At 49.0% G+C, this 26034-nt stretch overlaps 1 protein-coding gene across 1 annotated transcript in view; it reads right to left on the bottom strand.

The window, feature by feature from the left end:
• The window catches only part of CAPN6 (calpain 6), a 130049-nt gene that overhangs the window by 16309 nt on the left and 87706 nt on the right, over window positions 1-26034 (bottom strand). Inside the window, exons 8-11 of the mRNA XM_060249791.1 lie at window positions 21147-21342; window positions 16763-16885; window positions 15248-15450; window positions 10164-10285 (exon numbers count right to left, since the gene is read on the bottom strand). Coding sequence (XP_060105774.1) covers window positions 10164-10285; window positions 15248-15450; window positions 16763-16885; window positions 21147-21342 — 644 coding nt within the window. The remainder of the gene's footprint in view (window positions 1-10163; window positions 10286-15247; window positions 15451-16762; window positions 16886-21146; window positions 21343-26034) is intronic.

The following is a 26034-nucleotide window of genomic DNA, read 5'->3' as shown; positions in this document are numbered from 1 at the left end:
CCACAGCTTGCACAAATAGAGCTTCACAAGCCACCTACAGGAAAGCTAGGGTGATGTAGTAATTACACCAAGATCCGGGAGATCAGCCCCCTGCAGTGCCATGAAATGGGCTGTGGCTCAGTAGCAAAGCATCTGCTGGGCATGTGGAAGGTCCCAGGTTCAATCCCCGACAGCTCCAGTTAAAGGATCTGGCAGTAGATGATGTGAAAGACCTCAGCCTGAGACCCTGGAGAGCTGTTGCCAGTCTGGGTAGTCAATACTGTCCTTTAGGTACCAAGAGTCTGATTCAGTATGAGGCAGCTTCATGTGTGTGTTTGTGTGAGTGCTCATGATGCCTGCTGTGTGACCTTCAGCCAGCTGCTGTCTGTCATACCTACCTCACAGGGTTGTTGTGCGTATAAAATGGCAACAGGAGAACTTTGCAGGAAGGGCAGGATTAAAAATGTTTCTAGATACAAGTCCAAGGTTGGTACCCACTGACCAGTAGTTTGATATTGGGCTTTCTGCATTTTGCCCTAGCTGGAAAGCCAGTCTACTGGTCAAAATAGAGCCAGTTTCAGAAAGAGGTTTCAGAATGCTACAGAAGGGAAACAGTTTGGGCTATATACTGTAATTAAGAGCAAGATTTAAGGTAGGGATGGGAAGATGGGAAGATTGCTGCTGTTTTAACTTTGTTCTGTTATGCCTTTCACTTCTATTAATTCCCATTTAACTAGGACAAATTCAAAACCAATGTGGCAAATGGAGCACACATGGTTTGCCACAGCATTAAGTTCTTGCACTACATTTTCACCTTCCCTCTCTTTGACACAACCAAGAACAGTGTGTACATTGATAAAGCACTTTAATTTGGCCATGCGTGTCAGGGCAATCCAGATTCTGGCCATGGGGTGTTTGGCTCATGTATGCATGCACTCCGGGCTGACAAGTTTGGATTCCCTCAGTCCTGCTTGCACGGTAGCCTTTTCCTTGCCCCTGTCCCCGTGCCAGCCATTTCCCACCCCCTCGCCTCCACCAAGAGGCAGTTTTGGTTTTTAAACAGTCATTTAATATCATTATAACATTACAACATCAAGTAGGCTTCCCAAATCCCCCGCCAGGCCTGGAGACCCCCAATTTGGAGCCTCCTCCCCCCGCTGGCCAAAAAAGGGAAAGCGGGGGGGGGGGGGAGAATGGCAGCCCTTCCCACCCAGCCCCGATCGATCGCAGCAGCCAGAGCTCTTCCATTTTCTCAGGCTGCTTCCCGCCCCCAGTCAGCTGGCCAGTGAAGGGAGGGGAGCCCAGCCACACCCCCCAAAGGACTCCGGAGTGAGTGAGTTCTGCCAGCTTCCTATTCCATGCCATAAAGTGCCCAGCTGGTGTGCCTGTGTTGCTGTGAGAAGCTGGCAGCAACTCATGAGTAGAGAGGCCAGTCTCCTGCATCAGATTTGCCAGAAACGGGGGGGGGGGGGTGGAGGGGGGGTGGAGAGGGAAACGTCTTCATTATTCCCTATGTGGAGATCGATTCTCATAGGATATAATGGGGAATTGATCTGGAGTTTCGGGGGCTCTGGGGGAGCTGTTTTTTGAGGTAGAGGCACCAAATTTTCAATATAGTATCTAGTACCTCTCTCCAAAGTAATCCCCCCAAATTTCAAAACGATTGGACCAGGGGATCCAATTCTATGAGCCCCTTATCCTTCATTATTTCCTATGGAAGGAAGACATTTAAAAAGGTGTGCTGTCCCTTTAAATGTGATGGCCAGAACTCTCTTGGAGTTCAATTATGCTTGTCACACTCTTGTTCCTGGCTCCGCCCCAATGTCTCCTGGCTCCACCCCCAAAGTCTCCTGGCTCCACCCCCAAAGTCGCCAAATATTTCTTGAATTGGACTTGGCAACCCTAACATCAAGTGTATCAGGTTCTCTGAATTCCAAGCTTTCATTCCAGAAAAAGTAAGTATAGGCCTTTGGGTTGTGGAGCCATGCTTTCCACCTTATACCTCCATAATGAAAGGGCCTAGAGGCCTAGAGGCTTTTGAAAGAAATTAAAAGCTGAGACTTCAGAATACCTGGAGGAAACACGATTTTAAAGGTATAACACAGCGACATAAGAACATGTTCAACCATTAAAAAACAAACAACAGGCCCCCCTGGTGGCAGGAGGAGGGTATGGCTCCTGTAAATGTGGGGAAACCTGTTGTGTCAAAGCTCTGTTGCCACTGCCCTATAACTGCAGCTGCAGCCGCAGTGAGGAAACCACACACACGCTTGTCCCCATGCAGAAAACGCCTCGGACAGTTGGAACGGGAAAGCCATTGGAAAGATCCCTGCCTCATTAATGTCAGTGGTAGCTGCATAATCATGTAATCAAGAGAAGGCAGAAAGCGCAGAGCAGTTGCCAACCTCCAGGTGGTAGCTGGAGCTCTCCTGGTAGTACAACTGAGAGACAGAAATCGGCTTAGTCAGAGAAAATGGTCATTTTGGAAGGTCAGCTCTATAGCATTACACCCCATTGAAGTCCCTCCCCTCCCAAAATCCCACCCTCCTCAGACTCCACTCTTAAAATCGGCAGGTATTTCCCAACCTGGAGATGGCAACCCTACTTCAGGATAGCCATGCAATGACCCTGAAGTGGGGGAGGGCCTCCAAACTGGGGAATCTCCTGCCCCCAACTGGGGATTGGCAACCATAGGAAACCTACATCTTTGCCATAGAGGAGAACAAAGACTTGACTGCACTGAAGCTGCAGACATTTCATCCATGCATGACGTTCTGTTCAGCAGGGGTCCTCAACGTATGCCCATGGGTGCCATGCTACCTACCAACACTTTCCTGGTGCCACTTATTTTTTTTAGAAAGTGGGTGGGGCTGGGTGGAGCTTTTGCCCTTAAAGGCTTCTGGTTGGCTGTGCAATTTTTTTTAAAATGCTGTTTTGGCAACAGTTGCCACCACAAGACAAAGCATCCTCGCTGTGTGGTTGAAAGTAAGCTGCATGCAGCAGCCGTTTTGTAGCCAACTCCACCTCCTATGGCAGCCATTTCCCCACCACAGTATGTCAGAATTACAAAGACACTTTCAGGCGCAAAAAAAAGATTGAGGACCCCTGTTGTATAAATGTGTACGTTAAAAACACAGCAATGGAACACAATGCATTAATTGCATGCTGTGAGTAACAAAAAAACCAATCAATCAGATGACAGCCCTGGTTAGCACTTGGACGGAAGTCCAGGGTTGCTACGCAGAGGCAGCCAATGATAAACCACCTCTGAACATCTCTTGCCTTGAGAACACTATATGAATATATTTGTTTGCATTATTGCTCCTATGAACATATGAAGCTGCCTTATACTGAATCAGACCCTTGGTCCATCAAAGTCAGTATTGTCTTCTCAGACTGGCAGCGGCTCTCCAGGGTCTCGAGCGGAGGTTTTTCACGCCTATTTGCCTGGACCCTTTTTTGGAGATGCCAGGGATTGAACCTGGGACCTTCTGCTTCCCAAGCAGATGCTCTACCACTGAGCCACCGTCCCTCCCTCTGCCATAAGTTGATTGCAACTTGATGCCCCCCCACAAAGGCAACAAATGGAGATACCTGGGATCAAACCTGGAACCATCTGCATGTAAAGCAGATGTTCAACCACTGAGCCACATATGAACATATGAAGCAGCCTTCTACTGAAACAGACCCCCCCTCTGTCCATCAAAGTCAGTATTGTCTACTCAGACTGGCAGCGGCTCTCCAGGGTCTCAAGCAGAGGTTTTTCACGCCTATTTGCCTGGACCCTTTTGTAGTGAAGATGCCAGGGATTGAACCCGAGACCTTCTGCTTGCCAAGCAGATGCTCTACCACTAAGCCACCGTCCCTCCCCTACACTTTCCCCCCAGCAAGCTGGGTCCTCATTTTACCAACCTGAGAAGGATGGAACGCTGAGTCGACCTTGAGCTGGCTACCTGAACCCAAGTTCCGCTGGGATCGAGCTCACGTTGTGAGCAGAGCTTGAACTGCAATACTGCAGCTTTCCCATTCTGCGCCATGGGGCTACTTCTTTATTATGCATAAAAAGGTAAAGGTCAAGGTAGTCCCCTGTGCAAGCAAGCACCAGTCGTTTCCGACTCTGGGGTGATGTTGCTTTCACAACGTTTTCACAGCAGACTTTTTATGGGGTGTTTTGCCATTGCCTTCCCCAGTCATCTGCACTTTCCCCCCAGCAAGCTGGGACTTTCTGCTTACCAAGCAGATGCTCTACCACTGAGCCCCCATCCCATCCCGTCCTTGCTATCAATCTACACAGTACACCACATCTCTTTGCAGACATGCAACTGCCAATTGCTGGGCAGCTGTGAGCCTTTGTTGTGATGCCGTGTTGCCCCTGCAAGAAGGGCTGTGAAATAAGCAGTCGGGTCCTCCCAACTTCGTCAAGGAGCGTCCGAAGAAAAACATTCCATGTGTTTTTAAGAGACAAGGGAGGGAGTCTGTAAAAATAAATACGTGGGTTGAGAAAATGTTGCCTGAAGTTCTTGTTCTGGTACCCTCCCTATTGTATCTGCCCCTTCAGGTCCATGCAGTTCTTGGACTAGATGCAGGAAGGCATAGGAGTCGAATGCCTCATCTGATTCTCAGGAGGCGGAATGTCAGCCTCAGCAAGAAAAATGGCCGGAAACATTCAGTCTGGAAACCTCGTCCACCACCGCCCTGTCATTCCCTCTCTGCCAAGGACCACCAGGGTTGACAGCAATTATAATCTATTCTGGAATCTCAAAGGAAAAATCAGCACTGGCTGCTGTGGAGAAAACACAGCTAGGGCCAGCAACCCAGATGAACAAAGGGGGCTTGTGGCCCATTCACTATCACGTACTTTTCAAATACGTATAAGGGGGGCAGAAACTGGGGGAAACAACGTCATCCGATAGGGTTGCCAAGTCCAATTCAAGAAATATCTGGGGACTTTGGGGGTGGAGCCTGGAGACTTCGGGGGTGGAGCCAGGAGACATTGGGGCAGAGCCAGGAGCAAGGTTGTGACAAGCATAATTGAACTCCAAGGAAGTTCTGGCCATCACATTTAAAGGGACAGCACACCTTTTAAAATGCCTTCCTTCCATAGAAAATAATGAAGGATAGGGGCACCTTCTTTGGGGGCTCATAGAATTGGACCCCCTGGTCCAATCCTTTTGAAACATGGGAGGTATTTTGGGGAGAGGCACTAGATGCTATAATGCAATTTTGGCGCCTCTACCTCAAAAAACAGCACCCCCAGAGCCCCCGATACCCACGGATCAATTCCCCATCATTCCCTGTGGGAATCGTTCCTGGAGGTGCATAATGGCTGTGGGGGCGGGGCTTCCCCTGCCGGCCAGCTGGCTGGGGGAGGGGGGAAGCCTGTAAAACCGGGGGGATCCCCCGCTGGGACCTGGGGATTGGGAAGCCTATCATCCGATGCTGTCTTCCCCCAAGCGTTTCTCCTCCTCCTGCTGCTGCATTGAGTGAAGGTGGGGGATTGGTCAATGAGGGAGGGTTAGGGGGAAACGGCCTGCCATGGCAGGCAACCTGGCAAGTCTATATGAGAGCAATTTAGGCAGATAAATTTGGGGGGGGGGGGCGGGATCAAGTCACAGGGAACTTCTGGTGACCCCTCAGTGGGTGTTCAAGATAAGAGACACGCAGAGGCTGTTTGCCGTTGCCTGCCTCTGTGTTGTGCCCCTGGGATTCCTCAGAGGTTTCTCTTCCAAGTACTGACCAGGGCTGGCCCGACTTGGATTCAAAGATCTGATGAGGTCAGGCTAGCCTGGGCAGGGCAAACAGACCATATGCTTGCTTGTGCTCCTCTAGGCCTCACGTCTTAATGCAGCATGCTCTACATCCTTGGGATGTATTTTGCAAAGCCAGAGTCTGGGTACTAAGGGGCTTAAACACCTGTTTGAGAAAGACAGCAATCAACATGTCACGTTGGCTTACACACTGATGAATGAACGGTAATACCTTGGAGTCCCAAAAAGAAACGCTACCCTAATTCAAACATGGAATCCAAACCGTTGCAGAGTTAAATATACTCTTTGCTATTTTCGGAAGAAGACTGGCGGCGTAGCCAATCTCCTTTTGTGCATTTCTTCAAGCCACCCGACAGACAGATTAGAAAATGCACGAGCTGCAAATGCAGAGGGGTGAGATTCTCCGAACTCAGTTTAAGCCAGGATCTTCTTCAGCAGCTTAAATACATCGGAGTGGTTCTGATAACGAAAAAGCCGGCTTGCCAATCTTGTTCAGCAGCTATCGACAGTCCCTCTTCTTCTTAGTCCCCCCCCATAAGAGATTCAACCAAAAAAGGACCGCCTTATTTCCCTTCAGAGCATCCTCCAGCGGATCAATAGAGAAGCCAGTGGAGAACTGGAGACAAATGGAGAACTGGAACTCTGCTCTGTTCAGCTCACGAGCCACATGCAGACTGCGGCACTGTTCAGTCTTCAATCCATCTTTATTACAGTGCACAAGCCTGTCAGGCTCTGTAACTTTCCTATAATAAAAGCCATGTAATACTAACCGAATGGACTCTTCATACTAACCCCAAAAGCCTTTGATGTGTTGCAGCTAGCATGCATATCAAAGAGGGACTGTTTGAAGTGTTAACCTTGTGCAGGGTGTGAAAGGAGTAAAAGAATGTGGCCGTTAATAGATCCCATGTCCGGGCAGCATCCTCCCTTAGGCAAAGAGATAAGGGGGAGCTCTCACGTGAAAGTTTGCACCTTCAGTTTCTTTTGCTATGAGAATCACTTTGTTTAGATAATACTTTGATGTCGAATTCCATAAGACCCAGGGACCCCTAGTCTCTGGCATTAGTCTCAACTTCTGTATCTTGCAATGAGTTTCCAATAAAGTGTCCATTTTATCAATGAACACGGCCTTGAGTCTCCATCGCCTGACAAAGCCAGGTGTGTGTGTGTGTGTGTGTGTGTGTGGAAAGGGCTGTCTAGTCTCAGCCAACTTATAGTGACCCATAGGTTTTTCAAAACCAGAGATAACAGAGCGGGTTTGCCTTTTCCTGCCTTTGCACAGCCACTTTGGGCTTCCCTGGAGGTCTCCCATTCAAATACTAAGTAAGGCTGACCTTGCTCAACCTTAGAGATCTGATCAGATCGGGCTGGCCTGAGCCCTCCAGGCCGGGGCACAAATCATGAATACAATAAAGCCAGTAAAACAGTAATGCTACAAACCACTTTCACTATATGGTACAATCTTATCTCGTGTCTGGCACCAAAGTACCCTTTGGCATTACACAAACAACCAGTCTGGTGTAGTGGTTCAGTGTGTGGATTCTTATCTGAGAGAACCGGGTTTGATTCCCCACTCCTCCACTTGCAGCTGCTGGAATGGCCTTGGGTCAGCCATAGCTCTCATAGGAGTTGTTCTTGAAAGGGCAGCTGCTGTAAGAGCTCTCTCAGCCCCACCTACCTCACAGGGTGTTTGTTGTGGGGGGAGAAGACATAGGAGATTGTGAGCTGCTCTGAGCCTCTGATTCAGAGAGAAAGGCGGGGTATAAATCTGCAGTCTTTAAATGCATTCTCTGAGTTGCCAGTTGGCATGGCTTGGAGAAGTGATTTAAAGAGAGAAATGCCTTCTCCACGCTGGCCAATGGGGTGGGTGGGTGGGGCTTCAAGAGCCACATAATATGTCTGAAAGAGCCACATGCGGCTCCCAAGCCATAGTTTAGCTACCCCTGAGCTAGATTCAAGTGCAGTAGCACCTTAGAGACCCAAAAGATTTTCAGGGTCTTTTAGAGAGTCAGAGCTCCTTTTGCCAGAGGACAGGACAGTAAATTCATATGAAACACAAAAAGCTGGGAGGAAATGTAGCTTAAAGCACAGCTGTTAATTGTCACACTGAAACATGGCTAGCACTGTGCAGGCTTTCACAGGCTCTTGCAAATTTTGTTTCCAACCAGAAGCTATTCAGTCTCCATCTCCTGCTGCGGTCGCAGAAGGCAAAAGTAGAAGAGACAACTCTCTGTTAAGACAAGTGGCAAAAAGCAACCCAAACCAGTTTGAGAACCAAAGATGTTGCGCAACTGCTACAGAGTAGCCAGCAGAGGGCGCTGCTTGATTTTCCAACAGACTGGGCCAGAATCCTTTATCAGGAGTGGAATCACACAGACAATCAAGGTGACAATATATCTACTCTAGGCAATCCTCCCTTCTAACCCCCGCCTCATTGACAACGGTGAATTCAGGGAGAGCTGATGATCTGGGCCAGAGAGGTGCCAACATTCCCCTGCTTCAATCCCCGAGGGCTAGAAGCCACTTCGCAGAGTTGCAAATTGAGCATGCAAACTGAGCATGCAAAATTGTATTGCGGACGTTTAGTACAGGTGCACACTCTTCCCCCCCACCTCCCAGTGGGTAGACTACGACGGCATAGAGCCTATGGGGCTGCCTACTCCAGATTAGGAAATTCCTGGGGATTTGGGGTTGGAACCTGGAGAGGGAGGGGCTTGGGGAGGGGAGGGACTTCAGACAGGATGAAATGCCATCGAGTCCACCTGCCAAAGTAGCCATTTTTCTCCAGGGGAGTTGTCTGAAGATCAGCTGGAATTCTGGGAGAACTCCAGACCCCACCTGGAGGCTGCCAAACCTAATGGCTGCCATAATCCTGCGTGCTGCTCCACAGTGTCACTGACCACTGTTCTTGTGGGCCTAGGGTTGGCAAGTCCAATTCAAGAAATATCTGGGGACTTTGGGTGTGGAGCCAGGAGACTTTGGGGGTGGAGCCAGGAGACATTAGGGGTGGAGCCAAGATCAAGGCTGTGACAAGCATCATTGAACTCCAAAGGGAGTTCTGGCCCTCACATTTAAAGGGATGGCACACCTTTTCAATTCCTTCCGTCCATAGGAAATAATGAAGGATAGGGGCACCTTCTTTTGGGGCTCATAGAATTGGACCCCCTGGTCCAATCTTTTTGAAACTTGGGGGGGGGGTATTTTGGGGAGAGGCACTAGATGCTATACTGAAAATTGGGTGCCTCTACCCCAAATAACAGGCCCCCCCAGAGCCCCAGATACCCTTGGATCAATTCTCCATGATTTTCTATGGGAATAAATCTTCATAGGGAACAACAGAGTTCCCAGCAGACATTTCCCTCCCCTCCCCCCGCTTTCTGACGACCCTGAAGCGGGGGGAGGGCCTCCAAACTGGGGGATCTCCTGCCCCCACCTGGGGATTGGCAACCCTATGTGGGCCCCAGATTTGAAAATAGCAGCCATACTGAAATGAAACTGCAATATTTTCTGTATTTTAAAAATTCTCACCATTTTGTTTCAGCTTGTCCGTCATTTGCTACCTGAGAGAGCAGGAACAGATTCCTCACATCAGTCAGTTTGCTTTCTTAGCTTTTCTGACTTCATGGCACTGTAGGGATTTCCCCAAATTCCTTCCCAAAAGGGGATTCGCCCAGTGCTGATCGGAACCCTCTATATGTTACAGCTTTAGACAGGAGCTCCGTGGTGCAGAGCGGTAAAGCTGCAATACTGCAGTTTGAGCTCTCTGCTCATGACCTGAGTTCGATCCTGGCGGAAGCTGGGTTCAGGTAGACAGCTCAAGGTTGACTCAGCCTTCCCACCTTCTGAGGTCAGTAAAATGAGTACCCAGCTTGCAAGGGGGGGAGTGTAGATGACTGGGGAAGGCAATGGCAAGCCACCTCATTAAAAAGTCTGATGTGAAAACATCAGGATGCGACATCATCCCAGAGTCGGAAACGACTGGAGCTTGCACAGGGGACTACCTTTACCTTTTAGAGCTTTAGACACATTCCTTCTCCTCAATTTTCTTATTGTTGTTTACTCAATTTTAAAAAATATATATTTAGGAGTACTCATGGGTTGCATATTTTTGATACGTATTATTGTTGTGGCAGTAGTGTGGAAGCAGGGATTGCATAGTATATCAAATGTGTACAAAACACATACCAAAATGTGCACCGCTTGTATATTCACAGTAGACAACTGAAAAGGTATGGGATGGAACACTTGCTGCGACACCACTATGGAAGGAGAACCCAGCCGAAGTGATGCCCATCCAACCTTTCGGTAGAGCCTTTTCACAGTTTAGGGGAACGGAATTTTAATCAAGTCACTCGCATAATTTTCCGTCTCGGAAGAAAACCAGGCCAACGGTGGGTCCGCGCTCTTTGCACTCACCCCCATGTCGGTCTTGACTCTCGAGGCCTTCCGCCGCGTGGATTTTTATCTGAGACACCCTCTTAGGGAAGCCGCGCAGCATATCCAGGCACTCCGGCTTGGGTTTATTCTGCTTCAGCTCCCTGAAACGTCAAGATGGAACCCATCAGGTGAGCAGGAAGGATTTAAGTACAGACACCAGATTCCTTCCTGATATTTATCACTTTCAACAGCTATATGAGATCAAGATGGGTAGCCGTGTTACTATGTCTGTAGCAGCTGTAGAAGAGCCAGAGTCCAGCAGCGACTTGAACATATGAACATATGAAGCTGCCTTATACTGAATCAGACCCTTGGTCCATCAAAGTCAGTATTGTCTTCTCAGACTGGCAGCGGCTCTCCAGGGTCTGGAGCTGAGGCTTTTCACACCTATTTGCCTGGACCCTTTTGAGTTGGAGATGCCGGGGATTGAACCTGGGACCTTCTGCTTCCCAAGCAGATGCTCTACCACTGAGCCACCGTCCCTTCCCTAAAGGTTTTGGGAGATCCATTGTTCATATGAACATATGAAGCTGCCTTATACTGAATCAGACCCTTGGTCCATCAAAGTCAGTATTGTCTTCTCAGACTGGCAGCGGCTCTCCAGGGTCTCAAGCTGAGGTTTTTCACACCTATTTGCCTGGACCCTTTTGAGTTGGAGATGCCGGGGATTGAACCTGGGACCTTCTGCTTCCCAAGCAGATGCTCTACCACTGAGCCACCGTCCCTTCCCTAAAGGTTTTGGGAGATCCATTGTTCATATGAACATATGAAGCTGCCTTATACTGAATCAGACCCTTGGTCCATCAAAGTCAGTATTGTCTTCTCAGATTGGCAGCGGCTCTCCAGGGTCTCAAGCTGAGGTTTTTCACACCTATTTGCCTGGACCCTTTTGAGTTGGAGATGCCGGGGATTGAACCTGGGACCTTCTGCTTCCCAAGCAGATGCTCTACCACTGAGCCACCGTCCCTTCCCTAAAGGTTTTGGGAGATCCATTGTTCATATGAACATATGAAGCTGCCTTATACTGAATCAGACCCTTGGTCCATCAAAGTCAGTATTGTCTTCTCAGACTGGCAGCGGCTCTCCAGGGTCTCAAGCTGAGGTTTTTCACACCTATTTGCCTGGACCCTTTTGAGTTGGAGATGCCGGGGATTGAACCTGGGACCTTCTGCTTCCCAAGCAGATGCTCTACCACTGAGCCACCGTCCCTTCCCTAAAGGTTTTGGGAGATCCATTGTTCATATGAACATATGAAGCTGCCTTATACTGAATCAGACCCTTGGTCCATCAAAGTCAGTATTGTCTTCTCAGACTGGCAGCGGCTCTCCAGGGTCTCAACCTGAGGTTTTTCACACCTATTTGCCTGGACCCTTTTTTTGGAGATGCCAGGGATTGAACCTGGGACCTTCTGCTTACCAAGCAGATGCTCTACCACTGAGCCACTGTCCCTCCCCATAAAGACTTAGAGACTAACAAAATTTGTGGCAGGGGAGGAGCTTTTGTGAGTCATTGCTTGTGAGTCCATCTGTCCTTATCTTGCTCCACTATCTTGGAGAGATACACTCTAGTTCTGACTGAAGAAGTGAGCAGTTTCTCATAAAAGTTCATACCCTGCCACAAATTTTGTTAGTCTTTTAAGGTGCTGGTGCTGGAGAAGACTCTTGAGAATCCCTTGGACTGCAAGAAGGTCAAGTCAGTCAGTCCTAAGGGAAATCAACCCAGGTTGTTCCCTGGAAGGTCAGATGCTGAAGCTCAAATACTTTAGCCCTCAAATGAGAAGGGAGCCCTCCCTGGAGAAGACTCTTGAGAGTCCCTTGGATAGCAAGAAGATCCAATCAGTCAGTCCTAAGGGAAATCAACCCAGACTGTTCCCTGGAAGGTCAGATGCTGAAGCTGAAGCTCAAATACTTTGGCCCCCAAATGAGAAGGGAGCACACCCTGGAGAAGACCCTGATGCTGGGAAAGACAGAAGGCAAAAGAAGAAGGGGGCGGCAAAAGATGAGATGGCTGGACAGCATTACTGATGTGACTAACATGAATTTGAGCAGACTTCAGAGGACAGGAGGGCCTGGCGTGACTTTGTCCATTGGGTCGCAAAGATTCGGACTCGACTGTGCGACTGAACAACAACAAAAGGTGCTCCTAGGTTCTTGCTCTTCAACAGCTACGATGCAATCGGCTTTTTAAATTAATTACAGAGAAGCAGCGTCAGAAGCATTCCCTGACTTCCAGGAGCCTCTTGAATCTATTAAAATTAGACAGCAGAATTGGGGAGAAAAAGACACTTTGTGCTGAAGCTGCCTCCTGACTTATGGCCCCGAAGGGAAGGCACGCCCCCCCCCCTCCCCGGCTGCTTTGAGAGTTACTCAGCTGGCTACTAATGGAGGTTGATGGTAGTGAAAAGTGCCTTCAAGTCACAGCTGACACGGTGACCCCAAAGGGTTTTCAAGGCAAGAGATATTCAGAGGTGGTTTGGCCAACCCTGGATGTCCTCGGTGGTCTCCCAGCCAATGACTCACCAGGGCAAAGCCTGCTTAGCTTCTGAGACACAATACAATCTATCTAGCCTGGGCCAGCCACGGGAGAAATACTCTCCTATCCCAGAAACTGGCTGGCACATGCTTAGACTTGGCAGCCCTGCTGTGTGAAGGGAGCAGGCTGCTTTGGACATCTCCTGTTGTCACGCTGCTCCTTTCTCAGCAGCCACCCACGAGTTACTGTTTGGCAAAGGAAACCTCGCAAAGCCAGGAGCAGATCAGACTTTGAAGAACCGCTGCCGGGCTAAGCTGAGGGATGTTGTGGAGGCACGGAGAGATCCAAAATAGGCCAAGGCCAACAGTGCAAGTAGAAGGGTGTGTGTGTGTGTTATTATATTTATTTCTTATTTCACATTTCTCTCCCGCCCTTCCTGAAATGGGCTCAGGGAAGGTCACATCAAGAATAAAACAATTCTATACGTTGGTTCAGGGCCAGCTCGACCACTGGGCAAACTAGGTGGTTGCCTAGGGGGTCAGGAAGGGGGTGCCGAATTGCCTCCCCTCCCGATGCCGAAGACAAATGCCTAAGTTTGCCTCTCTCCCCCACTGCCGCTGCCACCATCAGCCCCTCCCTTCCCTTCCGCCATGTCGTGCTTTGCCCCCCCCACTCCCCGCGATCAGAGGAGCACGCAGCAACAAGGCTGGTCTCTACCGGCTTTGAGGTGGCCAGCATGTGAGCGTTCTTTGAAGAGAGGGCTGCAGGAGGCTTCGCTCCCCCCTCACTTCCGGTTCCGGAAAAGAGGAGGGAGAAGTCTCCTCCAGCGCTCTCTTCAAAGAACGCTCAGTTGCCGGCTGCCTTGAAGCTGGTAGGGGTGCGCCTTATCACGGTGTGCTCCTCTGATCGATTGGGGGGGGGCACAACGGAGTGCGGTGCTGCGAAGGGAGAGTGGAAGGTGGCAGGGAGGCAGCGGCGGCGGGAGGGGTGGTGGGTAGGGAGCCTGCCTGGGGCGCCATGCGCTCAAGGGACAGCGCTGCATTGGCTAGCGATCATGCACTCTTGTTGAAGGAACACTGAAAAACTTAACAGAATCCTCTGAAGAAGCCTGTTGGCGAAAGGCGTACAACAAGCGATAGAACCAACGTTTGAGTCCAGGGGCACCTTTAAGACCCACACAGTTTCATTCTGGGTCTAAGCTTTCCTTTCCATGAGATGAGTGTCCACAGAAGCACCCCAACGGGAGGAAATGCTGGCCCAAAAGACGGACTCTTCCCCCATAGCTGTGGAACAGGGAAAGAAGGACTATGAACAGCCACAAAAAGAATGCAACAATCAGTGGAAAGCAGGAGGATTTTGTGTCCCCTCCTCCTGCTGGAGGGAATGACTTAGCATGCCTGAACGGGGGGTGGGGGGCGCTATATCACACTAAGTGTCTGTAGGTGTTATCTCCTTGAATGGGATGCCTTTCTTGGTCTAACTCTGGGAGCTGCCTTCTGACTCCTCCTCTCTCACTCGCTTTGTCCTCTCACTCTCCTACATGCCCTTCCATGGAGACACAAGTCTCCGCAGGTCTCTCCACTAGAGACAGTGCCCTCATACTCCCATACATGTGATGCCAGACAAGCTGGCCATTTGTGACAGGGAAAGGACTCTTTCTGCTAGGCTTCTTTCTCATCTTTTGGCTGCAATCGGAAAGTGAACTGGTTCTACTTGAATAAGTGTAAGAAGAGAAAAGAAGAAGAAGAGATTGGATTTATACCCCGGCCTTCACTCAGAGTGGTTTACAATCTCTTTTCCCTTCCCCTTCCACAACAGACACCCTGTGAAGTAGGTGGAGCTGAGAGAGCTCTGAGAGAACTGCTCTTGAGAGAACAGCTCTGAGAGAACTTGTGACTAACCAAAGGTCATGGCAGCAGCTGCATGTGGAGTAGTAAGGAATCAAACCCAGTTGTCCAGATTAGAATCCGCTATCTTAACCACTACACTAAGGGTGTTGGTCCGGGGCGGGCTTCCGTTGGTCTGGGGCGGGCTTCCGTTTTGGGGCAGAGCAAGCTCGTGATTTTGCACCAGTTGCTCTGCGCCGGCATTTTGTGTGGGACAAACCCGTGATTTGCCCCACCGCAGTGTAAACCTATTTTTTCAGGTTTACATTGAGGCAGGGCAAATCGTGGGTTTGCCCCGCGCAAAATGCCGGTGCGGAGCAACTGGTGCAAAATCGTCAGCTTGCTCTGCCCCAAAACGGAAGCCCGCCCCGGACCAATGTGAGTGCGGAATCACCCTAAACCAGCTTTTATTTTTTGCAATATACTCCTTGAGAGATATATTTACTGCATATATATGACTGGGCAAAACTCTGCTATATTAACTGAATATCCCAATACCTTCTTCAAACGACCCTCTCATGAATTTGGCACATCACTCTCCATAAGCCCTCATGACTCTTCCGCTGAAATGTCTCGTGCACCGTTCTGCGAATCTCTCGTTCGCTTCGCATAAGCTACGTGTGCCCATTCCATCAAACATATGGGCGGTTTGCACTGGAGGACCACAAGGGAAGCAGGAGATGGCGCCACGCCACCTGGAAATACCTGAGTTTTGACGGCACATCTGTGAACATCCTCAGCATGAACTCTGTTTCCACACCGGGGTTGAATGTGGTCGGGATCAGGACGTATCGGCCTCGCTTGAGAAGCACCTTCAAAAACACCGTGCGCATGTCGATGTAGGTGGAGGTCGCCACCTTCTCTTGTATGTGCATCGCATGCATTCGGCATTCTCTGTTGTCCTCCACCTAGGAAGAGAAACCAGAGGGCACCAGTTGTTCTTCACACAGTGTCTACCTCTGCTGTGGGACATCCATCGAGTTCTCACCTTTGAATCAGATGGCCTGATGGATCTACTGTGTGGCACGGATGCAAAGAGCACCACTGCAGTGGGGAAAGACATGTGACACTGCTGAGAAATGAACATGTCCAAAACTGGCAAACTTGCTCAATGGCATAGAGGGCAACCCATCAGTAGCAACTGGACAATGATTTACCTCTCTGCCCACCTGCCTTCAATGCAAGCTTGTGCCTTTTGGAAACTGTCTTAGTTTGACGTCAATTATATGTGATTACAGGATGGCTTTTGGATGAAGCTTACCTGCGAAACATGGCATGCAAAGCCGGCAGAGACGTAAAGGAGAGTGAGAACCTTTTGGAGCCTTCATTTTGGGAGACTGGATCAACCACAGTTTAATGAACTGATTGTGTTTGAACATTCCTGGGGAAGCCTTTTTGAATGGACTCTTTGCATTTTGAATGGACTTTGCATTTTCCTTGGAACCTCTCTGAAATTTAATGTGGAATTTATAGGAACTTCCTTATATTTGTATGAGGTATCTTTATAAATAATTTGGACACTGTATTCATTATTCGTTCATAAGTTCTTTATTATTTTTCTTATACACAACAGTTTTGCTTTGGATCTATTGTACTGTGTAGCCACTTTGTTTCTCATTTCAGTGCAAGCAGCACGATGGATCATTACTGACCTGTGTCTGTTTTAAAATTGGATTCAACTGTTTATGGTTTTATGATGCGGTTTTATTGTTTGTATTTCTGTTGTGGCCACTGTGCCCTCGAAGCTGCGGAGTCTTGTGAGCAAAAATTCTACTTTGCGAGCTGCTGGCATTCAAGTTATGAGTTACGGCGTAAATTAGCTTGCTCCGGGGGCTATTTTCCCTAAGCTGAGACAAAGGGCGTTTTCGCTTTTGCGTCGCAAATGTAAACTGGGTTTTGGCGGTTTACATTTGCGACACAAAAGCCGTGGGACTTTGCGGCTCTTCCGGGTGCTCCGCAGCAATTGGTGTGAAATCCGCGCAGGTCCTGTGCGGTGAAGAGGGACGTCGCTGCCGATTAAGGTCAGTGCGAAAACGCCCAAAAATGTATGAGCTGGAGGCAAAAAAGTATCAGCTAACTCAGCTTAGAGGGAAGACTGGTTGAGAACCATCCCGAGCCTGCTTACAGGCGAGGATGGGATAGAAATCAAGCAAACGAGCCCTTGCATGGAGCTGACTGAGGCTGTCTTCAGTGAGCTCAGCGAGCGACGTGACCACCCACCTTGAGGATCTCAAAGCCGACGACGAAGTTCTCCCCTTTCCCTTCTTTCTTGTGACTGCGCTGGTCCTTCTGCTGCAGGGAGACCAGCACTTTGTCCTCTGCCTTCGTCACGTCAAAGATGTACTAAAGGGAAGGGGAGAAGGAGGACAGGGGCTGAACTCACCTGGTCTCTGATGTTTGCCATCTACACCAGGTAGGGTTGCCAAGTCCAATTTAAGAAATATCTGGGGACTTTGGGGGTGGAGCCAGGAGACATTGGGGGCGGAGCCAGGAACAAGGGTGTGACAAGCATAACTGAACTCCAAGGGAGTTCTGGCCATCACATCTAAAGGGACTGCACAAATTTTTAAATGCCTTCCTTCCATAGGAAATAATGAAGGATAGGGGCACCTTCTTTTGGGGCTCAGAGAATTGGACCCCCTGGTCCAATATTTTTGAAACTTGGTAAGTATTTTGGGGAGAGGCACTAGATGCTATACTGAAAATTTGGTGCCTCTATCTCAAAAAACAGCCCCCCCAGAGCCCCCAATACCCGCGGTTCAATTCCCCATCATTCCCTATGGGAATCTGTTCACGGAGGTGCATGATGGCTCTGGGGGCGGGGCTTCCCCCGCCGGCCAGATGGCTGGGGGAGGGGGGAAGCCTGTAAAACTGGGGGATCCCCCTCTGGGACCTGGGGATTGGGAAGCCTAACACCAGGGCAGCATTTTCCCTGGTGCCTGACAAGTGTTCTTAGAAAGCGGGCAGGGTCAGGTGGGGCTTTTTGCCCAGCAAAGCTTCTGACTGGCCACTGGAGTTGTGACTGGCTGTGCAGATTTTTGAATATGCTGCTTTGGCAACAGCTGCCATCTAGGGCTGCCAAGCCCCTGGCCCCGGCGGGGGTTCCCTTGCCCGGGAGGTTCCCAACCCAGCAGCCCACATTGGGCAGGCGGGGGGGACCTCCCCCTACATCAGAAGTGATGTCATCAAAAAGGCGGTGCCCATGCAGGACCGCTCTAGGCATTTCTGGGAAAACTCTGTGGTTTTCCCAGACACTCTAGCCATTTGGGAGTGGAAAAACTCTGTAGTTACAATACGTACCATAGAGTTATTACCTCCCAAATGGCTAAAGCATCTGGGAAAACTGTAGCGTTTTCCTGGTAATGCTTACAGCAGGCCCACACGAGCACCGCCATTTTGACGACATCATTTCTGGGTGACGTCATTGCTCCGCCTGTGCACAAAGCACGCACAAATTTCCCCCACTCTGGGACTTGGCAATCCTACTGCCACCACTGCACAAGGATCTTCATTGTGTAACTGAAAGTAAGCTGCAGCAGCCATTTTGTGTCTGGGTCTGCTTCCTGCGGCAGCCATTTTGTGTAGGCCAGGGATCTCCTTCCACCAGGCCCTGCCCCCTACTGCTGATCAGCTGGCTGGCAGGGGGACTGGCCGGGAGCAGGAGGGAGGCCCAGTCTATGTCGCTGGCAATGTAGCAATGTGGTGATGTCGCAGTGGTGCTTTGGTACTTGGGCAAAAACTCGATGGCTGAAGTAGGGTTGCCAAGTCCAATTCAAGAAATATCTGGGGACTTTGGGGGTGGAGCCAGGAGACTTTGGGGTGGAGCCAGGAGCAAGGCTGTGACAAGCATCATTGAACTCCAAAGGGAGTTCTGGCCATCACATTTAAAGGGTCAGCACACCTTTTCAATTCCTTCCTTCCATAGGAAATAATGAAGGATAGGGGCACCTTCTTTTGGGGCTCATAGAATTGGACCCCCTGGTCCAATCTTTTTGAAACTTAGGAGGTATTTTGGGGAGAGGCACTCGATGCTATATTGAAAATTTGGTGCCTCTACCCCAAAAAACACCCCCCCCAGAGCCCCAGATACCCGTGGATCAATTCTTCATGATTTTCTATGGGAATAAATCTCCATAGGGAATAATGGAGCTCCCAGCAGACATTTCCCTCCCCTCCCCCCGCTTTCTGACGACCCTGAAGTGGGGGGAAGGCCTCCAAACCGGGGGATCCCCTGCCCCCACCTGGGGATTGGCAACCCTAGGCTGAAGCCATTTTAACCATAGAGTTTTTACCCAAATGCCAGTGCTGCTGTGACATCACAACATGACAATATCACTTATAGCACATGTTGGATCTCTTGTTACCACATCACCAGGGCCTCCCTCCTGCTCCTGGTAAGTCCCGCCATCCCCACCAGATGCCAGGAAGGACACGGAAACCCTGATTTTGTGGCTGTGCCTACCATGCGCTGTCAGAATTCCAAAGGTGCCCACAGGTGCTCAAAAAGGTTGGGGACCCCAGGACGGCACAAATGGAGAATGGCCAAAGGACTTCGTAGCTTGTTACAATGAATACAAGCCCTGCAAGGCCCAAATTTTGTAGCAAGATTCTGAGAATTACTTGAGGGGGAGGCTAGAAATAATGCATAACAGCCAAACCTTTGTTGTAGTACCTTACAGTAGTAGCTGGACATATTTCCTTGCATTGAAATTAATCCCATTCAGCTTTGTACGATTTATAAATATATGCCTTAACACTTGTCAATTATTTCCATTGTCATTGTACTTACTGGCTGTAACAGTGCAGGCTGGCATCTTACTAAGCAGTTGTGTAGAATTGTGTTTTAACAATTTATTAATAACATATGGTTACAATATTTGATTGTCTCTTTTCTATACTAACCCATATGATATTTCAGCCCCCCCCTCCCTCCAATATTTGACTTCCCCAAAGTTATAAATTTAAATTCTAATATAAAGGTACCTAACCTATCAAAGTTCAATACTTTTCTTTTCTCATTAATACTAAACAATTGCCCAATGTCTTTTTACATTCCACTCTTTCTCGATATATCCTTTAAATTTCTTCCACTCCTTTTGGAATATATCCAAATCATAGTCTCTCAAAGTTTTAGTTAATTTGTCCATCTCACTCCACGATAAAACCTTCACAATCCAATCCCATTTCTCTGGTATTTTTCCTTGTTCCCACAGCTGCGCATACAATGTCCTAGCAGCTGAGAGCAAGTACCAGATTAATCTAGCAGTTGTGTAGAATTGGAAAGGCAATTAAATGCAAACTAAGGATGCCAGCCTCCAGGTGGGACCTGAGGGTCTCTGGAATTCCAGCTCCTATCCAGACTGCAGAGATCAGTTCCCCTGGAGGGAATGGCTGCTTTGGAGGGGGGGCTCTGTGGCATCGTAGGTTACTGCGGTCCTTGTTAGGTTTACCAGCATTGGGTTGGGAAATATCTGGATATTTAGGAGACAGAGTCTAGAGAGGGCGGGGCTTTGAGAGGGGCCTCAACAGGGCAAACTGCCACAGAATCCATCCTCCAAAGCAGCCATTTTCTCCAGAGGGAGTAATCTTGGCTGTTTGGTGATCAACTATAAAAGCAGGCGATCACCAGGTGCCTCCTGGAGGTTGGCAACCCTGGTCCCTGTCCTCCTCAGGCTCCACATGCAAATCTCTAGGGGTTTCCCCACCTGGACCTGGCAGCCCTCCCCTCCCCTGTGGCAACCCTCATGCAAACTTAGCATTCAGTGAGGCGACTCTGGATATCCACCGGGGCCTGGCCCCTTCACGCCCCCATGTGGCTTATGGCTCTGAAAGAAAGCCACATAAGCCAGAGGGTTCCATAGAGCCACATAAGCATAATAGTCCCCATAGAAATGACAAAATGCGCAGCTGCAAATGAAGCACGATGCCAAGATTGAGACAATTCTGCTGAAACACTGAAGTAAACAGCTAGAAACTGAAGGCCCGCAGGGAACTGTGGGAAGGGGAAATTACTTGCAAATCCCTCACCGCACCTCAAAAACCGGATTTTTGAAGCTGACAGAGGCATGAAGGAGGCTAATTCCCTCACAGTGTGTTTCCTTTAACTGACTCCCTGTCTGCTCTGCGCACCTCTTGGAATATCCTCTGTCAGGGTTTGTTTTTTGGAGGGGCGGGGGCGAGTTCCTTGATTAATTTAGAGTGTCATATTTGTCTAGACAGATATATGCAGTGCATTTGGATGCAAAAACCTCTTTTTTTGCCTGTGAATGAACCCATTTTGTGATCGTAATAGGGACCCGTTCCAGTATTATTAGCAGGAAGGATATAGAGGAAGGTAAAAAAAAAAAAAATTAGTCCATTTGCCTCCTGACTCCTGATTGGCTACATCAGGAATGTGCAAGAGTTCCTGCTACAAAAAAAAGCTCTGCGGCATCACATCTGTAACAGCCCCACCCTCCCCCAAGCCCCACCCTCCCCAGGTTCCGACTCCAAATCTCCAGGAATTTTTCAGCCTGCAATTGAGAACCTTTTTCAGAAGCCATCCACAACACACACTTATTGTTTTCCATTAACACGGGAAACGCAAGAATAAATGCTCTCCAACCTGTGGGTTTTGCAAGAAAGTGGCTCTGTTATTTAAACATCCCCCAGAACGGTTTAAAAGGGGATCCGGATTCTTTCTCCAGGCTCCACACATGATCCTCTGGTCCCAGGTTTTGTGGATGCTAAAGAAGGACGTGTTCACAAGCCGACAGATGTCAACATCAGTGAAATTTCTGCACCAGTCTTCAAAGGTCATCCTGGCCAATGGAGGCAAAGAAAGATTATCATTATTCGTTACTGGACCGCCTCTCTCCGTGTGCCCCTGGAAGAGCACCAGAAAGAAGAACTTACTGGTGGTCCACAGCAGTGTTCCCTCTAAGCTGAGTTAGTGTGAGCCAGCTCACAATTTTTTAGCCTCCGGCTCTCATATTTTGGTCTCAGCTCAGGAAAAATGGCCCCAGAGCTAAACTAATGTATGCAGTAGCTCACAACTTTAATGCCAGTAGCTCACAAAGTAGAATTTTTGCTCACAAGACTCCACAGCTTAGAGGGAACTTTGGTCCCCGGCCTGAGAGAGATCTGGCTGTCCTCGACTTGATTGGCTACATCAGGGGTGCGACCACACCTCACGTTAAAAGCGGGTGCGTAGCACTCAAATTTGAACAGCTCAATATTGATTCGATGCAGGGCTGTTCAGACCAGCATCCAAAAATGCAACTCATTCTGTTGTTGAGCGATCAGACATCTAAAACTATCACGCTCTTTTCTTGGAGCATACGTGATCAGATGTTGATTTCTGGGAGGGAGGGGGGTGGGGTCCATTGAACATGTGCCCAACTGTTTGGAGGTGGGAAATCAAACAATGCTTCAGAGGCAGGGGGGAAGGGGGAAAATTTCGGGAATTAACATTGCGGATTCAAACCAGGGAACTGCCAGAAATTAATTTCCTAGAAACTGGCAGTGACAATGATATCTGGAAATCCTCCACATTGAAAAAAAAGATTTTTTTCCCCTGTTCTGAAGAGTGGGATAACGTTCCCCACCCCCCTCCAATCCTGTGTTGATTGGAGAAGCAGAAGCGTCACCTCAGATTCCGGGATGATCTGGCAAGGCGCATGTCTGCTGGGGCTTTTTTTTAAAAAAAAGGTGGGAGGGGCGGTAAACATTCCAAGGGGCAGTATCGTGCGTGAGCTGTCCAAAAAGGAAAAAGCCAATTTTGTGCCGCTGTTTTGAAAAAGGGCCGGACTTTCTGCGCTGTCAAATTAATGCGGCACTGATCCGCAGCAAGTCAGAATGACCCCAGGTGACGCTCGATTGCCAGATGTGGATGTCTGAACGAACACATTTAATCCGTCAGCGAGACGGAGCTGTGTCGCCACTAATGGTACGTCTGGCTGCACCCCAGGAGTTCCCTATTTGGTGGAATTCTCTGCCTGAAGACAATTGCACCCTAAGGGATTTACTATCTTTCCATAGGACTTGCAAGGTAGAGATATTCCACCAGTTGAGGACAGTGATGGTCTGGCACACTCATCTCCCAGCCCCCTCCCTACATTCCCTTTACCCCAGAAGGCAAGTGGAAACTGAAACTGAAACTTTACAGCCATCTTGGACTATCTTCTTAAATAATTGATATTAGCATTTTGGATGTTATTTTTTACTTAATTGTATTTTTCTGATGTAAGCTGCCTTGGGCCCTGCTCACAGGGAACGGCAGCCAATAAATTGAATAAAATAAATTATTTTTTTTTCAAGGCAAAAACTTGGGAGGCTGAGATTACAAAGGAATCCATAGTAATATATCATTCCTCTGCAAAACTTTGAAGCACTGGGCCAGCCTTCAGCTAATGCAAAGTCACAAAGTCAAAACATTAAATTAGAACAATAAATGGATCAAAGCCTTGAAGAACCTGCAGGAATGCACATCAAACGCTTAGGGGGATCCACAGGCTTTGGGGGAGTCACAGAAAATATCCCCCTGCTCATTTGCCCAAATACCTGAGTGTTGCCCCCATCAGAAGACCCAAAACCGGAAGTAGGCCTGAAACTGGAAATAGGCTGAAAATGCCCAACATCACTTCCAGTCTCCCAGAAAGCTTCTGGAGTCCCTCGCTGGACAGGTAAGTCAACCTGCCAACCCTATTTACCTGTGACTCTTAGAATCATAGAATCAGAGTTGGAAGGGACCTCCAGGGTCATCTAGTCCAACCGCCTGCACAATGCAGGAAACTCACAAATCCTTAAATTCACAGGATCTTCATTGCTATCAGATGGCCATCTAGCCTCTGCTTAAAAACCTCCAAGGAAGGAGAGCCCACCACTAGGGATGTGCATTCGGTTCGGCCGAACCGAATATACAGCCGAATCAACACTGATTTGGCTGTATTCGGAATTGGCCGCAGCCGAATGCCAATGCCGCCTATTATGCGGCAGCCGAATACGGCTCGCCGCATACTTCCGAATAGCTATTCGGAAGTATGCGGCTGTCAAAGCTGTCAAAGAAAAAGGCGGGAATGGCTTCTCTGCAGCCTCAAAGGAGCTGCTTTCCCGCCTTTAGTGGCCTCTTCCCGCCTCTCCCAGCCTCCCTGGGATCAGGGAGGGGGGGAGGGGGAGGAGGAGCCCCAGCAGCCAATCCAAAGCATGCATTTGCAAAATGCATTGCAAATGCATGCTTTGCAGGGCTGTTGTGTAGCTGATGGCCCAGCCATCAGCTACATTGTTGTTATTTTTGATCTTTTGCTTACTTGGGTATCCAAGTAAGCACTGTTGTCTGGCCAATCAGAGAGCAGTGCTATTTTTTGAAATTGCTCTCTGTAGGGCCAGAGAACCTTTTTAAGGAGTCTTCCTGCTGGACTCCTCCATTGCTGTGTTGGTGTATGTGGGTTGGGGTGAGAGAGATTGTGCTGCTGCTGGTGGCTGGCCCTTGGCTTCAGCTCCTGCCTGCTGCTCTCTCACTGCCTTACCAGATCTCCCTGGACTCAGAGAAGACAAGGTAAGACAGTTTTGGGGTTCTTGTTTTAGTTTTTGTTGGTAAAAGGACTAGAGTCCCTTTACTTGTCCAGATTTGGGTGGGTGAGTACTGGGTGGGTAGGGTAGCCTATTTGGGGTTGGGGTTAGGTTCTGCTGGGGGTGGGGGCCTGGGGTGGGTTTTTTTTTGCTAATTTGCCCATATCTTAATTTAGTGAGAGGACTTTTTAAAGTGCAGTGTCCTTTTACTTCTCCTGATTTGGGTGGCTTGGATTTCTTGGGGTTAGAGTGAAGGGTTTTTTTTTTGGGGGGGGGGGAGTTCCTGTATTATTAAAAGTTGATTTTTTTACTGTTTCATTGTTTGATTTGTTGCTGCTGTGTTGTGTTGCTGCTGTGTTACTTTTATCTTCAGGTTATTGGGGGGGGGGGTCCTGTTTGGCCTAATTTTCATTGTTTAAAAGGCCACTTTTGTCCCCCTTTTCCTTCTGGTTTTAGGGGTGGGGGTGTTGTTGTTGACTGATTTGGCCTGAGTTTTCTTATTGGTAAAAGGCCACTTTTTAAAAACTTGAGTTGCTTTGCTTGGCCTTTTTTTCCTGTTGTCACTTTTCTTGGTTTGGGGGTGGTGGTGGTGGGGGGGTGTTGTTGACTGATTTTGCTTAATTTTTCTTATTGGTGAAAGGCCACTTTTTAAAATCTTGAGTTGCTTTGCTTGGCCTTTTTTTCCTGTTGTCACTTTTCCTGGCTTGGGTGTGTGTGTGTGTGTGGGGGTGTTGTTGACTGATTTGGCTTAATTTTTCTTATTGGTGAAAGGCCACTTTTTAAACACTTGAGTTGGTTTGCTTGGCCTTTTGTGATTCTGCTGGTTTTGTTTTTTTAAAATTACCTCTGGTTGGTGTGGGGGTTGGCAAGGGTGTGTGTGGGCTGGGTCACTTTCTTGTTGTTATAGAGTGATTTTTGGAATCTGAGTGTAGATTGTGTGTTCTATGGCAGGGAAGCTGGCACCTGGGTGAGAGACCCAGAAACAGCAGGCTTTTTGTTGTTGGCCAGCTCTCCCCGTGTTGTTTGGGGCAGGGCTGGAGAGCTGGCATCTGTAGATTGTGTGTTCTGTGGCAGGGAAGTTGGCACCTGGGTGAGAGACCCAGAAACAGCAGGCTTTTTGTTGTTGGCCAGCTCTCCCCGTGTTGTTTGGGGCAGGGCTGGAGAGATGGCATCTGGGTTTGCTGCAGCCAGGTCTGCAGAGCAGACCTTGAGCAGATTGTGTTTTGTGTGGCAGTGATGTTGGCAACTGGGTTTACATTGGTTCCAGGGGCCTGCGGGGTTCATAGAGTAGATAGAGGGATGTAGAGCATTTGGGTCCTATAGAGATTCTCTGGTGTGAAGTTAGGTTTGGCTTTGGGTGCCCCAGGAATTGGACCCCCGGTCCAATTTTTTTTTCCTTGTGGGTTTTGTGTGGGACAGTGCCCTGAAGCTGCACAGCAGTTTGGGGGGCTCTCCTCAAAACCTCCTGCTCCCCAGAGCCACTTTTCCCACGACAATTGCAGTGAGGAAGTGGCTCTAATTGGTTTTTTCTCACCATTGGGAGCAGTGTTCCTTTTGGGGTGCCCACAGATGGGTGCTGTCTTTTGGGGCCAGGGGGTTGCATGCTGGGGAGTCCCCTGAAGCTGCCCTGCAGTTTTGGGGCCTCTCCCTCAAACCCCCCTCTTGCCAGAGCCACTTTTCCCACAGCAATTGTAGTGGAGGAAGTGGCTAATTGGGCTTTCCCCATCATTGTTGGCAATGGGCCTTTTGGGGAGCCCAAAGACAGGGACCCCCTGGCCCAATGTTTTTGGGACTTGGGGGGGGGGGTTGGAGGGGAGAGTCCCCTGCAGGTCCCCTGCAAATTTGGGGGCTCTCCCTCAAACCCCCTACCCCCCAGTAGCCTCTAATTATGCCCTATGTTGCCATTGATTTCAATGGCCCATAGGGTATAATGATGGAATAGG

Source organism: Heteronotia binoei, chromosome 11 (assembly GCF_032191835.1).
Source record: "Heteronotia binoei isolate CCM8104 ecotype False Entrance Well chromosome 11, APGP_CSIRO_Hbin_v1, whole genome shotgun sequence".
Taxonomy (NCBI): domain Eukaryota; kingdom Metazoa; phylum Chordata; class Lepidosauria; order Squamata; family Gekkonidae; genus Heteronotia; species Heteronotia binoei.
The sequence above is the reverse complement of the archived record's forward strand: the minus strand, read 5'-3'. Positions and strand labels throughout refer to the sequence as shown.